Below are 14,516 nucleotides of genomic sequence, written 5' to 3' on the forward strand. Positions count from 1 at the left end.
CTACTACGGACCATAATTGACATCCTTTGTTTCCTATAGAATACCTTAGGCATTCTATTAACTGTTGAAACCATCTAGGCCAAAAGACTTTTTGATCCAATACCATTCTTTGGATCATCTATTGATGACGACAGCTTGGTCTACCATAAATGAAGTTAGGCCTTCCAACCTTTTAAACAAAGAAACGAACAGTTTTAAACTTTTTTTTTTTAATTTTAACAAAAAAAAATGTTCATATTTATTATTTTGCTTAATAATATTTCATTTAGTTGATTTGAATTTAATAAATAATTTAAAATACAAAAACAATAAAATAGATGATGAAAGAAAAAAAAACACAAATGAAAATGTCGAACAATTTGTCAAAGATTATATAGATTGTTCTTGAAACAATGAAGAACTAGATTGGGATATGAGATAAGTCCATTATTTCAATAATGATTGGTGAGCAAATAAATAGCGCTCACTATCTGCTGTATGAACTATGAAGGCTAAGTATAAAAGTTACAAATGGGTTTCCTTTAAATATGAAAGTATGATGTAGTGAGTACCTAGTCTTAATTGACAACTTCAACTGGAGCATTGGCAGGGGTTTCTTCTTTAAGTTCAACTGCGGGAACGGCTGTAGCTTCAACGGGGCTTTCAACAACTTCTTTTGATTCAGCAGGTGTCTCTGCGGTTTGTTGTTCGGTTGCTGAAACATTTTCATTGCCATTGATGTTGCCATTCTCTTGAGCGGTCGGGGTTTCTTGCTCCTCTTCCCTTACACTAATCGTATCCTCAGAATTGGCTGGTGATGATTCTTTATTGTTGCCGGCATTTACATTATTTTGTTGATTCTTTTTCGATTTGGGCTTTTTCTTTTGCTTCTTCTTGATCGATTCCTCTTGCACCTGCAATTGTTTGCATTGCTCCTCGGCCTCGGCTCCTTTTAGATTTAGCACTTTCATTTGATTTTGTAAATTGGCCAATGTCTGTTTGAGTTCAGCACAATTTTTCGACATAATTTCCATTTTATCCTTATCCGCCACACTGGTAATGGGTTTGGTTTGCATTGGTTCGGGTTCAGCTGGCAAGGCGGGCAATGGAGGCACTTCAACATTATTTTCCTTAATTACTTTGTACAAATGACTGCGTTCGTTTTGTAAAGCTCTAAGCAATTTTTGCAATTGTTCAACCTGTTTGTTGCAACGCATAGCGTGATCATCGCGATCTTTTTTCTCTGTGGCCAATTCGATGAGGGTGGCATTACTCTTCTCCCATTTACGTTTCCATTCAAGGCATTCCTTTTCCAATTTGCGAGAGTTCTTAGACATCTGGAAAGGAAATTAAAATACAAAAGGTTAAAAATTCCACAGGCCCGTTTCACAATTATCTCACCTTTTCCATTTCAGTTTTATATGTCACAAAAATATCATTGGATTTCTGCAATGAAGATTGGAAGTCATCATATTTGGCAGTGTACAAATTCAATTGTTCCTTTAAATCCTTTTCACGATCACTGATTTCCTTCAACATTTGTTGGGTACTCAGCAATTTTTCCAATACAATTTGTTTTTCCCTTGGAAAAAGCGAAAAAGACAGGAGATATTAGAAACGTTTTCCAAGGATGTTATAAAGTTCTTTATCTTACTTGATGAGAATTTCCTTTTCCATGGCCGACTCCACCTGTACCTTATTCAATTTGGCCCTATGAAGTTGTCCCTCAATTTGCACCTGTTCATTTAGCTTCTCCAATTGTTGTTCACGAGCCTGGTATTGTTCAGCCAAAAATTTGAGTCTGCAAATAAAAAAGAAAAAGAAGAATATATAAATAAGGAAAAATCTTATTTTTGGTATACCGGTAATCTCTCTAAGCTTAACAGAAGTTATGGAGCTCTTCCTCAATTAAATGTAGACTTGCTTAGCCCGTGAGACCCCTTGAAGTCTTTTGAAGTCAAGAGGAAACCTCAAGGACTTAACAAAAGCCATATATATCTTTAATAGATGTCCATAGAGCCGAAAATCTTCATTGCTTGTAAAAAAAATTCGAAGTTCTGCAACTATCCTTAGTATAACAGTTCTACTAAATGTTATAATACCATTTTTAGTTGTAAATGGATGCAGTTTTCATTTCTTGCAAAAAAATTGGACAATTTGGTTGAATTTCCGCGAGTATAACAGTTTGCTATTAAAACTGGTTTTTGATTCAAAAATTGTTTCTTTGGGTCTTGCACATATACACCATATTAAGCTACGAATTTTTAGATTTTAATTGAGATCCTATGGATTTTTTGCCCCATGACTTCGAAAATTGAAGAAAAGCTTAGGAGACTCTTCATTTAATAGAAGACTTTAATTATTTCCTCCTACTTTACAAATTCAATTACACAACTACCAATTTCAAATTCTTAGATAACACAAAGATAACATAAATGACATAGAGGTTTCAGAAAACTGTTATACAAGATCTTTGTTTGAATTAGATACAATATTTGCTTATTATCCGTCCATTTCATCAATATTTTTAGAATCAAATAAGGCCATCATCCTCCCTTGCGAAAAAAAATGCGAAATTTGTACAGCTTTCATTAATATAACAGTTTTGTCAACTGTTATTATGCTATTTTGGTTTGAAAATTAAGGCAATTATCATTGCTTGGGAAAAAATTGTGAGTTTTGTGCAATTTTCATGTGTATAACAGTTTTGCAAAACTGTTATACTTGACTTTCGAACAGACTTTTTGTGTTAAAACCCCTTGGATTCTGCTTTTCCTTTGCTTGTTGGACATTTACACCAAAATACAATATTATTTACAAAATTTAATTGGTATTTTTATTTTTTTTAATCAATTTTCGAAGATCTGAAAGTTTTTCGTTTCATAATTTTGTTCATTTGAAATTATTTCCTCTAATGAAAGTTGGTTTCTTTGTAAATTTTCCTTAAGGAAGAATTAAGCCCCAGTCCTCCAGTCTTTCCATTACACTGCCCTACTTCCCTACTATATTTTGTTCAAGGGAGCTTCCCGCATTTAAAATAAACCAACGTCAACATTTTGATTTTGAAATGTTTAGATTTTTATTTCATTCCCTTCTCATTAAAATTCAAAATATTCTCAATACATATGTTTCTCTTATGCTGCCTCCTCTCTGTGATCCCAAAGCATACCAACAACTTCGAATATATCTAAAAATAGTTGCCATATAAAAAATAAAAACATCCCATCCCCCCATTAACATTTCGAATTAGAACAAAAAATGTATTTCTCATTGTAACGAAAAACAAAAAGACACCAGAGAGCGGTGCAATATTTGAAATGTGAACACAATACACATGGTTAGATGCGATGCGGCGGTTCACTAGGAGATCTAAATGAATTCATGTTCTCTACTCTGATAGAAAACCAAACAAAACAACACACCTTTTGGCGATCACCACTGTTGCCTTAGATACCAACAAAATTCGATATTGAGAGAATTGAATTTTGAAATACAAAAAAAAAAAGGAAAATAACCTCAATTTTTGCGGCTAGTCAAAGCAAAAAAAAAATGATGACTGCGTAGTGTTGTATGCGTTCTTAAATAGAATCTTATTACTACTATACTTACTTTTTGGTCATCTCAATATTGTGATCACGTAATTTATTATTTTCTTCATTGTTTTTGTTAAGGGATAGGTTGATTTCGTTCAGGGAAGATTGGAATTTCGATTGGCTTTCCTTGCGACGTTCTTCCTCCTCGCGTATCTTTTGCATACTTTCATTTTTAACGGATTTAATAAGTTTCTGTTGTTCCCGGCACACTTCCTCCAACTTGTCCCTGTGGAAAGGTTTTACATTGATTTCAAAAATAATTTCAAAAACTATTACCTTCATTCATAAATACCTCATTAAAACATTTTTATTGTATTCCCTTTGAAGATTCTCTTTTTCTCTGACCACAGTCTCCAGCTGTTTTTCTAAGGCCTTCGTATCCTGCTTGGATCGCCTCAAAAGGCGCTCACTTTCCACATATTTGCTAAGCAATAGTTGAAATTTATCTTCTGGTGTCTTGGCCTCTTCCAATGTTTTGAGAATCTAAAGAAAATTGGGAAACAAATTAGAACCATTGCTCAGCGCAACATTCTGACCCAAATTTTTTAAAATGTTGAATATTTCCATTTACATGGATGTGAATTTCCAAAATTCTAATAAATATTCAAGCCTTTACATGCAACCCACCTGCTCCTCGATTTTCTGGTCTTTTAGCTTCTCATCTCTGGCTTCTTTTTTATTTTTCTTAGCTTGATCCATTTTTTAAAGGTAAATTTTGTTTTCCACCAGGCCTACTATTTACCTTGGAGATTTTCTATTTGGATCGTTAAACGGCTGGATTATGTCGAGAAATTAATTAGTTCGTTCATACACTGTCAAATATAAAAGTTGGCGAGATATATCATATCATAAATTTCATCATTTTTATTAAAAATTACTATATTTTAAGTCCTAATAACATACCGACAGCACAAATCGACACTACCGTCCGAATAAAACCAACTGAATAGAGCTGGCAAACAATCGATGGTAATGTCAACGGTATCGATTCTTTTTGTTAAAAGGAAATATCGATTGATAGTGTTCTTCATCGATGCTATCGGACGAAATGACAGCACTAAACCGCAATAGAAAAAAATATTAACCTTCCTTTTTTTAAGAAGATGTTAAATAAAAAATACTACGCGCGGTACAATGACACAGACAGTCGCTGGAAATCATACTTTTACTTTTTTTGTTTATGCCCTTCAGGTTCACATTAATATTTTGTAGTTCTTCCTTAAATATGGGCGTACGACCCATAAGAAATTAACATATCTTTTTAATCAAATATTTGGTCATTTTCAAACTTTTTATAGCCTCCATCAAGGAATAGTATAATCTAAACCAGATAACGAACATGAAAGCCCCATAAGTTAAGCTTGGTAGAATTAAGAAGGTAAAGTCATGTAAACATATGTTTACAATTTTTTTCAAAAATTTCATTGTCAAAATGTATATTTATAAATCCATTGTACATACACAAATCAGAGATGCTTTCTATGCAGTGAAATTTGACAAGGTAAAATGCAGAAAATGCAAAGATGGGAGTTCTTATTTTAAATGACTTGACCTTATTAATTTTACCATGGAATCTTCTAGTATTTACATTTTTCCGATATTAAAAAGGAAAAATCGGTGATCGTAGTAAAAATTTTTACACTCTTGCAGTTCTAGAACGGATCTTAATTTTTACTTGAAAAATGGCAAGGTCGAGTTCTTTGGAAAATGATTGTCATTTTTGATTTAACAAACGAGACTACCTCTATTGTTTTGCCATGCACACAAGGCTAAAGGTGTGCGTACGTAAGTAAAAGTTTGCCTTAAATTTTGAAACACTTTGGAATCGACCACAATACATCTGTTTTGTAAACAGTTGATGCTACCAGATGATTTTCTTAGTATCTTAATTCTCAAAATTGCTCTGTTTACTGTCACTCTCTCTCTCTCTCTCTCTCTCTCTGATTTACTGACTTTTGGGTTATCAAACAAAATTTTGTAATAATTTTTACAAAATATTGTGCACTCCCATTGTATTGTCATTGAAAAATGTTTGACAATGAATAAAATGATAGAAGCAGTGTGTATGTATACAACTCTGATTTCAAATTGTCTTGTGCAAACGCCAGATTAAAATAGTAAAAACAACAACGTTTTGTGCACATGTTATAGCACATTGTTATTATACACTCTGAAAATATTTATTACAGTTCATTTTGTTTTTTTAATAAAAAAAATATATTTATAATGGCTCCGTCAAAGATTACCTTCCACTGTTACAACTGAACACAGCTACGCAAACAAAAATACAACTCTATTTCGTTTCATATGTCAAATTCACTGAACACATCTCATCTTGCAATCCATTCCACACCATCCACATTCCAAAGCAATGTCATATGACATTTTTCGTTTTTTCACATTCCACGAAGACCATCGTCACTTGTATTTATCTACTTGTCTTGTGAACAGTGCAGTTTTGGAACTTTTTTTCCCCCCGAATTTACTTTTGTAGTGGATACAAGTGCGTACAAATATGACTAGCCAAACCCAAGGTATCCAACAATTGTTGGCCGCTGAAAAGAAGGCTGCCGAAAAAGTTGCAGAAGCAAGAAAACGTAAGTAAAAAGAACAGTTTTGTGCCAAATCGAAAGAGCTGCGAAAAAACACCAATTTGATGGAGAAATTCCAATTGGCCGAAGAAAACAAGTGTCATTGTGTTTGTGAAGTTGTGGTAGTTGAAAAAACGTAATTGTGTACTGCTGCTGCTGTCAGCAGCATTAGCTATGGTGGGGTCACATGATAACCGAGCTTATGAAAATAACCGATAAAAGTGAGTAGTTTTGATAATTTATATTTTTTCTTTTAATTTTCCAGGCAAGGCAAGAAGATTGAAGCAAGCCAAGGATGAAGCTACCGAAGAAATTGAGAAATATCGCCAAGAAAGGGAACGTCAGTTCAAGGAATTCGAAGCCAAGGTAATAACGAAAAACCAACAATGTTAAGATTTAGACGGGAGAGGGGTGGGTGGGAGAAAAAGGTACATGTTTTTTGAAGGGGGGTGGAGGTGACACTTAATGTTACAAAATAATGTTGGTGGTGTAGAGATTTTTTGATTTGGAGTTTTATAACTTCTCGTGATTTTCTTTAAATTTTTGAAATGGAATAATTTAGAAGTTTTGTTTTATGGCAGATGAAGGGGAGGTGTCTGTAAGTGAACATTAGAAAAACGAATAAACTCCGCAATTAAGGGGTACGACATTGAAATTGATTAAAATTCAGAGCGAAAAATTAGCGAAGGAATTTAGTAATTTTTATTCAAAAAATTCTGCAAGACTAAAAATCTGATCCATGTTTTACAGATTGGCCAACTAGTGTGGGCCCTGTTTACATTTTTAAAATAGAACAGTGAATCACGATAAAGAAATAAGATTCCCATAAAAGCATCACTCAAAACAGGGTGACCTTAAGTATTCTTTAACTAGAGAAATGATTTCGTGCACTGTGGAGTTTATCTGCAAGGTTGGTTTTGAGTACTGTATCGGGTCCCAAACAGATAGGGTCAATCGAAATTGAGAAAAATATATCTCTCATTTGCCTTGACACCTGTTGGCACAGAACTATATTTTAGAATATTTCCTCTGTTTCGGGGCATGCCGATCAGGACATGGAAAAGAGTTTTCCATGACCAAATTCGCAGTGGAATGCGGTTGGTAGGAAAAATACGACTTAAAAAATTTCAATTTTGGAACTTTTGTTTGTGAATTATGTTTGAAGGCTTATTCCAGTGGTGAAGACGTTTTCCGTCTTAGCAAATCACTAAATTTTAAAAAAGGAGATGGCGTTCACTTTTCCTCATGTATATTCAAATGGGGATCTCATCTTTTAAAGCAATTTAATTCTGACTGATTGAGTTACCATACAAATCGACCACGCATCTAGCAATCGCTTCTGTTTTCCACTCCCACCTATTACCACGTACCTTAGTCGAGTATCATATGTTCTTATTGCACTAATGTAAAAATCGCACAAGACAAGAATCTATTTAGGACATTAAGTGTTAATATAGATCAAAGGCAACCTCATATTTGTAAACTAGACCACAAGGCGACTCTTTGCGCAATATCAGTGAGCTGAAGAAACGCATTTTTAATTCATTCTAGAAAAAACAAGTCTTTCGATTTCCTCGATCGTCCCCTGATATACAAATCAAGGAAGCCTTTTGTCATAGCTCTACCGGGGTTTACAGGCATTGATCTAAGTTCCATGCGAGAAAGTCTATTGGGTTGATTCCAATCAAAAATACAGATAGAAGCTTAGCTTTAGAATCTTTGACCTAGTAGGATTTTAGTCGATCATGATAGTTGGTCCCATTGCAATGACAACCACGTCTTTCGATCACTCTTTGGTGTTCGTGTTGCAGTAGCCTTATTATGCTTGCATTTGTGACAGTTCTCGTGGTGGTCATTGTTTCTAACGGGTTTGTAAAAATCCTTATTGAACTTCCAAAGTTATAGCCAAGTTTTTTTTTTTTTTATCGATCGACTTTTTGCCAAGATGCTTACTGTGCAATGTATTGAAAAAGTTCTCTCAGCATAAATGAAGAACAGCTGCGTTATCATGCCATAGAGAATGTTAACTTTTTGTTAATGTCTTAATATAGTAAATATGTTTGCCACAAATGGAATTAAGCCTAATGTAATTTTAGGATATTAGACAATCAAACCTAAGCAATAACGGAAATGTGGGTCGATTTAGGGACAATCGGTTTAGATTTGCTAATGGTACAGAAAAGAAATAAATGAATGCCCATGTTTATGTGTTATCACACCATACTGAATGTTAAATTCCATAAATAAATGATAGTTTGTTTACACATAGGTTATGTATGCTTTTCAGACGAGTTGATAATGGTTTCCCATATTTATTTGAAATCACAGTATTAAGTATATGCAACATAATATTTAGGTGAAGAAAATCAAAAATGTTACAATAGGGCTCACAAAGTATAAAAAATAAAAAAAAAATTAAATGGAAATAAGAACAAATTTTTAAGAACTTTTAATGTTAACAAATAATACAAAAAATAAATAAAAAATGATTATTTTACTTCATCTCAAAATATATTTAAACAACTGGGGTACATTTTAGTGTCTCTAAAATCGAGCAGATCTAAAATCAGATATGTAAACATGCTATTAGAGACAGAATGCCGAGCCATGGTAGAAAATTGTTGTGCTGCTGGGACAATGAACAGTCAGAGCAAATTTGTGTTTAATGAAAAATTAATTGGAATTTTCTCAAAATGTTGAAAAATGCGTATCACAACAACCTCTGATTTGCGCCGTATAAGAAAACATATAAAAATCTACTCATTTTTGACAAAAGATTTTAAAAAATTTTGACATCAATGTTCCCAAGCGTTGATGCATCTACCTGTATTCTTCTAACATGATGCCGTGCCAAAAATCAACGTTAAACTTTTTTATCATATATGAAAACACATGGTACAATCAGGAGATATAACAGCTTGGTAAAACTAATGAAATTTACCTTTGAGGCCTTGTCCGCTTTCAGTCAGAATTTTTCAAAAACGAATGCAACACGTTATTCTCATTTCTTTAATATTTTTCCTCATAAGGATGGAATAGGCGAAAGATGAATGGAAAACCGGAATTTTCTTTTTTCAAAGTTTAGTTTTTCAATTCCATGACAAAATTGTTTAATATTCCTAGTGCCTAGCTAGCGGCTCGCCTTGTACCTTTTGTCAAGTTAAGGGTTTTGAAATTTGTTGTTTTAAATTTTCAAAACATTAAATACAAAATTAGCAGGAGTAGGGCACAATTTTGCGGTAGCATACTACAACGCAAAATTAACCTTAAGGCCTTTAGGGACAAAGTGACAGAGATACTAAAAGCTTATTGATATTTAAACTTGATCTCAGTCCTAGAACATTTTAATTTATTGAATCTAGTCATGTTAGTAAAAATAAGAATGTAACCCTTTAGAATCGTATGGTCACAATTTATTCAAAATTTGTATTAATAAAGAGATGGAAACTTGTTTTAAATAGCCCTTCCTTTTTATTTTCTTTCTCTTCCTCTAGCACATGGGTTCCCGCGAAGGTGTAGCTGCCAAAATCGATGCTGATACCCGCGTCAAATTGGCTGATATGGACCGTGCCATTGGCTCCCGCAAAGAGCCTGTCATTCGAGAAATTTTGCAATATGTCTACAACATCAAGCCTGAAATCCACAAGAACTACCACCACAAGAAGTAATTTCAAGGTTGAGCCGCAATGCAAAATGCCGAATATATAGAAGAAAACAATGCTAATCCCAAACATCATACTGCTCTAGCTTGTATTTGTATTATTCTAAATGTGTTCTGATTATAATCAAATATTAGCAAAAGCGCCGGCAAATTATTAGTGTTGAAAGAAAGAAGAAGAAAAAATCTTATGTATATTTTTGTTTTCATTTTAATTTTAATTTGTTTTTCTGTCATTCTTTGAAATTTGAAGACATGACTAACTAAAAAAAAAAGAATTCCATCGTATAAAAGCTACATACTTCCCCCCTAAAAGTTTGGCTTTAAGTTTAAGAAAAGACCCCCAATCATTCTTTTTACAAAAAGTGTGTATTTTCTTTAGTTTCAATTAATATTTAGATAAAGAAAAAAGTATGTATTATTGTTGTTGTTGTCTTTAAAAAATAACCATTATTAATAATAATAAAATATGAAAGAGAAAAAAAACTCATAAGTAACACACACAAATCAATATTACCAATTTAATAGGCGGCTTATAGGCTTGCAAAACAAGTGAAATTCACTTAATACTATTTTTCTGTGCATAATTTTGTGTTAAACAATCAGAATGAAAACAAATTTTTTGTTTCTTCAGTTCATGTATTATAGATGTCTTATGTAATAAAGGTTCTCTGTAAAAACTACATTGGAAAAATGGTTATTGTAATTGGTCAAAAATTGGGATTAAAAATTTGTCAAAGCGGTAAAAATTTTAAATTAAAAACACTTTTTAGAAAAAGCAGCTGACTAACTTTAATTAACAAAATGCATGTGATATGATTATCACGTGAATGTGTTAATTTTTAAAGATAACTCGGGAGAACGTTGTCCGAGGTATGCAAAACAAAAATGAATGATAAGAGAAGTCAAATGATAATCTACATTGCTTGGAACGATGAAGTCTTAGACACACATTAGGAATTGAAACAAATTGGGGCTTCATTACTCAATATACAATGCTTTACTTATTCTCTATTTATTGTTTTTTTTTTTTTTTTTTCATAGTGTTCCAACAAATGTTGTTTCAAACTGGGCATATTCTTCGCTACATATGTACACTGATTGCATTTCAAATCTTCATTACTGAGTTCCTTAATTGTGACACTATCCAAACGTTTTACTTTGTTATTTTCATTCAATTGTACTATTAAATCTGAAAATATGCAACTGTTGTAACAAGTCTTATAGAAAATAGTTGCTCCTACTTACCATCGTAATTTAAAAATAAGGCCGTATTAAAGCTATTCCAATGTTTCTTTGTTTTCAAACAATCTGATACAAAATCTTTTGATATTACATGTAAATGTAAACGCTGCATACTGGGTTGATTGTGGAAACCAATAAGAAAATTATCCTGTGTTTGGCCCTTCACTTCAATTACATTTAGAGCCAATAAATGCATTTCTTGCAGAAGAGAAATATGTTGGCTGGTGAGCTATAGAAAAGATAATAAATTACTTTTTCATGTCTAATTAAAGTAAATCAACGCAATCAATACCAATTTCAACTAACATTAAATATTGAGGGTATGTCTTCGAATGGCAATACCAAGTAGTGGTGTTTTGCTTTGGCATATTTGTCTTGAATAACAGCAGCTAAATTAGACGATATAATATGGGTTGTGGGATCCTTTAAAGTTTTTACCAAGCCATTAGCCCAGGAATTTGTAGCCATTTTTATTTAAATACCTTATTTTCTGTAATTTAAGAAATTCAATGAATGCATGCATAAACAAAAGACAGTTGTGACCAGGACATGTTATTACTTCGTAGTGAGTGGCAATTTTTTAGATAAGTTTAGAATATAAAGCGTAATGGCCACATACAGGTAGACGCATCGACACAGCTGTTGGCACAATGAACTGTCAAACCAATTTTGGAATTGAAAATGAAATTATTTAAATTTTTTTGAAAACGCGAATTATAATAACCCCCGAATGACGTCGTATAAGAAAACATACAAAACTCTACTTATATTTAAAAAAAATACATATAAAATTGTTTGACATATCAATGTTCCCAAGCGTTGATGCATCTAACTGTATTCTTCTTTTCCAACGAACTCGACCATGTCATTTTTTAAATAAAAATCATTTTCATAACTTTTTCAATCACTATTGAACCCCGTGAGTAAATCTTGAATAGTATAATAATAGCATATGCGCTATAACCTCATATAAAATATTTAATCTGTTCCAGGGGCTATTTGACATTCCTTTCTCCTATAAAACACAATTCACATTTCAAAAAGAATTGGGTCCAGAACTACAAGAATGTAAAAGTTTTTACTACGATAACTGATATATAAACTATATATATTCATGATCAGGATAAAATTCTAAGTCGTAAAATTCTCCCTCACGTTACAGCTCACATTATTTGAGCTTCAAAATTGGGCACAGTAGTTTGAATTGTGTCTAGGATGGTTGGTATTGAAAATTAGATATATCGGTTCACGTTTTGAGTATTCGGTATTGTGATAGTTTTAGCCACATATTTCCACCAAATTGTCTATAAATTGGTATTTGTAGTTCGTGGCGGAACATCGACATATAGGACCACGATTTCGTATATTTGGATGATTTTTGCCACATTTTTTCACGTATTTGTCTAAAAAAATGGTATTAAAAATGGTGGCAGAACTCTGAATATCTATGTCCACGTTTTCCTATAACGCACATATAACGGATCCTTTGGTTATTCGGTATTTTGACGATTTAAGCCATATTTTCTAATACATTTATATAAAATTTGGCATTTGTACTTCATAATGGGTTCTACAAGCGGTGCCAAAACATTGTCTATATTGGTCCTAGTCATCCTTGTCACATTTACCCACAAAACTATGAAAAAATTGGTATTTATGACTTGAAATTGATTACATTAGTATTGCCCCCATATACGGCTCCAACCAATCTCCTACCGATCTATATTAGATTTGGAGCGCGTTGTATTATGATTGCCAACAAATAAAAAACAGCTGAATGTCTGCTATCAATTCAAAGTGAATGTGCTAACTTCTGTTTACACAAAAAACTATTCGTCATCTGTTTTGTTATTTTGGCAAGCAAAGCAATTGTGTTCCGATTTTTTTTCCGATCAATTTTAATGCATTTACAATTCCATATGTAAATGCCATATAAATAAAAAGAAAACGATAAAACAAATATGAAAAGCGGATCATTTCGTAGTACACAGTGGGATCCTTTCTTGCTGATAACACAAATTATCTCAGTGCAATGCTGTGTTTATTTCTCGCTAGGGTTATTGGTGTTCATAGCCAATCTGCTGGCAGGAGAAAATTATCGACTGGACAATATTTTCGAGTATCATGTAAGTGTAAAACAGAAGAGGAAAATAATAAAATACTTTATACTTTGTATGTCTTTCTAGGAAATACATGTTTCAGATTTGGGCGGCCGTCTAATTATATGCGCCTTCGTTACGAATGCCTTCGTTGGTTCACTGGCGCTGTGGTGCATAGTGCGAAGAGCTAAATTGTGCTTGGACTTTAGGTGCGTGAAACGATATTCATTAAAAACTAATTTCAAAATAGATATGCTATAAAACACTTGATCGCTAATATTGTGGTGGCAATGAAATTGTTAGTTAAGGGATATGGTACGGAAGGTTAGAGATTCGCAATTCCACCACCAATCCTAATCGCCACCAATCCTAATCGGTTTCTTTTTGTATGTATATATCCAATAATAAGTAACTGTTCCTAGCAGATTTGTTGTTAAAGGATTCATTAACAACAAAAGCTGGGGATACGGGAAGATTGGTGCAGACAATAGACTTTCTTACCTTACCTCTTATTAATAATTAAATTTCTCCCACTAATAAAAAATAACATCGGTGCACCATCAAATTGTTAATATTTGTTTCTTTTAATTTTAGCTGCACATTTCATCTGTTCCATTTACTGATATGCTGGTGGTATAACAGTGCTTTTCCTTCGAATATTTCATGGTGGCTCTTGAATGCCACTACAGCCACAATTATGTGCATTGGTGGTGAATTTTTATGTTTAAAGTCTGAACTCAAAGAGATTCCAGTAGGTTATTCAGCTTTAAATCAAAAATGCGATGTGTGAAAGTTTTTGCGAATTGATGACTACGCTAATTGTATTTTTGTTAGTAATTTAATTTATGTACTTTAAGTTAATTAAAAAAAAGAAGAAAAAAAATATATATATTTTTGTGTATTTAAATGAATGTGAGTACTGTGTTACATATCACATCGTGTGATAAATAGACGACATTTTAGTATGAGACCAATTATTTGACCGAAAATAAATGTAAATTTCTTGACACTTGTACGCCCACATCTAAGGAGGAAGTACAAAATATACATTTGACAATGAAGGGGCCTTCTTCCCTTTTGTTTTTAACCAGTTTTTTTTAATACTTTCTTTTACCATAACGAAAACAATACCAAAATACAACTCTGATTCAAGACATTTAGGCTTTTGTTAACTTTTCTAAGCAAAGAATATGTTTACGAAAAATATTTACAAAGAAAAATAAAATTTTACATTTTCTCAATTATTGTCCTATTTATGGCAAAATTAAGAAGATAAAGTCATGCGATCATATATTGATTATTTTCCAAATTTTTCATTTGACATCTCATTCTCAAAATCTATATATTTATA

The 14,516-nt window shown here is 32.7% G+C and overlaps 4 protein-coding genes across 5 annotated transcripts; 2 read left to right on the forward strand and 2 right to left on the reverse strand.

Annotated features, from left to right (window-relative positions):
* Nucleotides 1–435: 435 nt before the first annotated feature.
* LOC101890704 (alpha-taxilin) lies at nucleotides 436–4,615 on the reverse strand. 2 transcript variants are annotated; one of them, XM_005180356.4, is made up of 7 exons: nucleotides 4,476–4,615; nucleotides 4,200–4,384; nucleotides 3,865–4,055; nucleotides 3,589–3,798; nucleotides 1,634–1,780; nucleotides 1,381–1,561; nucleotides 436–1,316 (listed from the first exon to the last, which is right to left on the reverse strand). In XM_005180356.4, the coding sequence occupies exons 2-7, from the start codon at nucleotides 4,269–4,271 to the stop codon at nucleotides 558–560; spliced, it is 1,560 nt and encodes a 519-aa protein (XP_005180413.1). In that variant the 5' UTR covers nucleotides 4,272–4,384; nucleotides 4,476–4,615; the 3' UTR covers nucleotides 436–557. The 2 variants fall into 2 exon arrangements, with proteins under 2 accessions (XP_005180413.1, XP_019891230.1); XM_020035671.2 differs by having other exon boundaries at nucleotides 4,200–4,346; nucleotides 4,476–4,567.
* Nucleotides 4,616–5,967: 1,352 nt separating this feature from the next.
* LOC101890532 (V-type proton ATPase subunit G) lies at nucleotides 5,968–10,504 on the forward strand. Its single transcript, XM_005180355.4, has 3 exons — nucleotides 5,968–6,169; nucleotides 6,429–6,529; nucleotides 9,658–10,504. Exons 1-3 carry the CDS (start codon nucleotides 6,088–6,090, stop codon nucleotides 9,829–9,831), a joined length of 357 nt encoding a protein of 118 aa, XP_005180412.1. The 5' UTR covers nucleotides 5,968–6,087; the 3' UTR covers nucleotides 9,832–10,504.
* On the reverse strand, nucleotides 10,019–11,631 carry LOC101891634 (aprataxin-like protein). The gene is made up of 3 exons (XM_011292911.3): nucleotides 11,373–11,631; nucleotides 11,070–11,295; nucleotides 10,019–11,013 (listed from the first exon to the last, which is right to left on the reverse strand). Exons 1-3 carry the CDS (start codon nucleotides 11,532–11,534, stop codon nucleotides 10,826–10,828), a joined length of 576 nt encoding a protein of 191 aa, XP_011291213.2. The 5' UTR covers nucleotides 11,535–11,631; the 3' UTR covers nucleotides 10,019–10,825.
* Nucleotides 11,632–12,872: 1,241 nt separating this feature from the next.
* Nucleotides 12,873–14,226, forward strand: LOC101890361 (protein SYS1 homolog). The gene is made up of 3 exons (XM_005180354.4): nucleotides 12,873–13,192; nucleotides 13,253–13,374; nucleotides 13,760–14,226. Exons 1-3 carry the CDS (start codon nucleotides 13,028–13,030, stop codon nucleotides 13,953–13,955), a joined length of 483 nt encoding a protein of 160 aa, XP_005180411.1. The 5' UTR covers nucleotides 12,873–13,027; the 3' UTR covers nucleotides 13,956–14,226.
* Nucleotides 14,227–14,516: the final 290 nt, after the last annotated feature.

This window comes from Musca domestica, unplaced genomic scaffold (assembly GCF_030504385.1).
Source record: "Musca domestica strain aabys unplaced genomic scaffold, Musca_domestica.polishedcontigs.V.1.1 24, whole genome shotgun sequence".
Lineage (NCBI taxonomy): Eukaryota > Metazoa > Arthropoda > Insecta > Diptera > Muscidae > Musca > Musca domestica.

What these genes read in the sequence shown, in the direction of transcription:
- LOC101890361 (XM_005180354.4), top strand. Translation starts at nt 13,028, where the DNA reads ATGAAAAGCGGATCATTTCGTAGTACACAGTGGGATCCTTTCTTGCTG. An exon ending in ACAATATTTTCGAGTATCAT is followed by an intron (nt 13,193 to 13,252) that starts GTAAGTGTAAAA and finishes ATGTCTTTCTAG; the next exon opens with GAAATACATGTTTCAGATTT. An exon ending in AAATTGTGCTTGGACTTTAG is followed by an intron (nt 13,375 to 13,759) that starts GTGCGTGAAACG and finishes TTTTAATTTTAG; the next exon opens with CTGCACATTTCATCTGTTCC.
- LOC101890532 (XM_005180355.4), top strand. Translation starts at nt 6,088, where the DNA reads ATGACTAGCCAAACCCAAGGTATCCAACAATTGTTGGCCGCTGAAAAG. An exon ending in AGTTGCAGAAGCAAGAAAAC is followed by an intron (nt 6,170 to 6,428) that starts GTAAGTAAAAAG and finishes TTAATTTTCCAG; the next exon opens with GCAAGGCAAGAAGATTGAAG. An exon ending in TCAAGGAATTCGAAGCCAAG is followed by an intron (nt 6,530 to 9,657) that starts GTAATAACGAAA and finishes CTCTTCCTCTAG; the next exon opens with CACATGGGTTCCCGCGAAGG.
- LOC101891634 (XM_011292911.3), bottom strand. Translation starts at nt 11,534, where the DNA reads ATGGCTACAAATTCCTGGGCTAATGGCTTGGTAAAAACTTTAAAGGAT. An exon ending in ACATACCCTCAATATTTAAT is followed by an intron (nt 11,296 to 11,372) that starts GTTAGTTGAAAT and finishes TCTTTTCTATAG; the next exon opens with CTCACCAGCCAACATATTTC. An exon ending in CTTATTTTTAAATTACGATG is followed by an intron (nt 11,014 to 11,069) that starts GTAAGTAGGAGC and finishes GCATATTTTCAG; the next exon opens with ATTTAATAGTACAATTGAAT.
- LOC101890704 (XM_005180356.4), bottom strand. Translation starts at nt 4,271, where the DNA reads ATGGATCAAGCTAAGAAAAATAAAAAAGAAGCCAGAGATGAGAAGCTA. An exon ending in AATATTGAGATGACCAAAAA is followed by an intron (nt 1,781 to 3,588) that starts GTAAGTATAGTA and finishes TTTTATTTGCAG; the next exon opens with ACTCAAATTTTTGGCTGAAC. An exon ending in GAAAAGGAAATTCTCATCAA is followed by an intron (nt 1,562 to 1,633) that starts GTAAGATAAAGA and finishes GCTTTTTCCAAG; the next exon opens with GGAAAAACAAATTGTATTGG.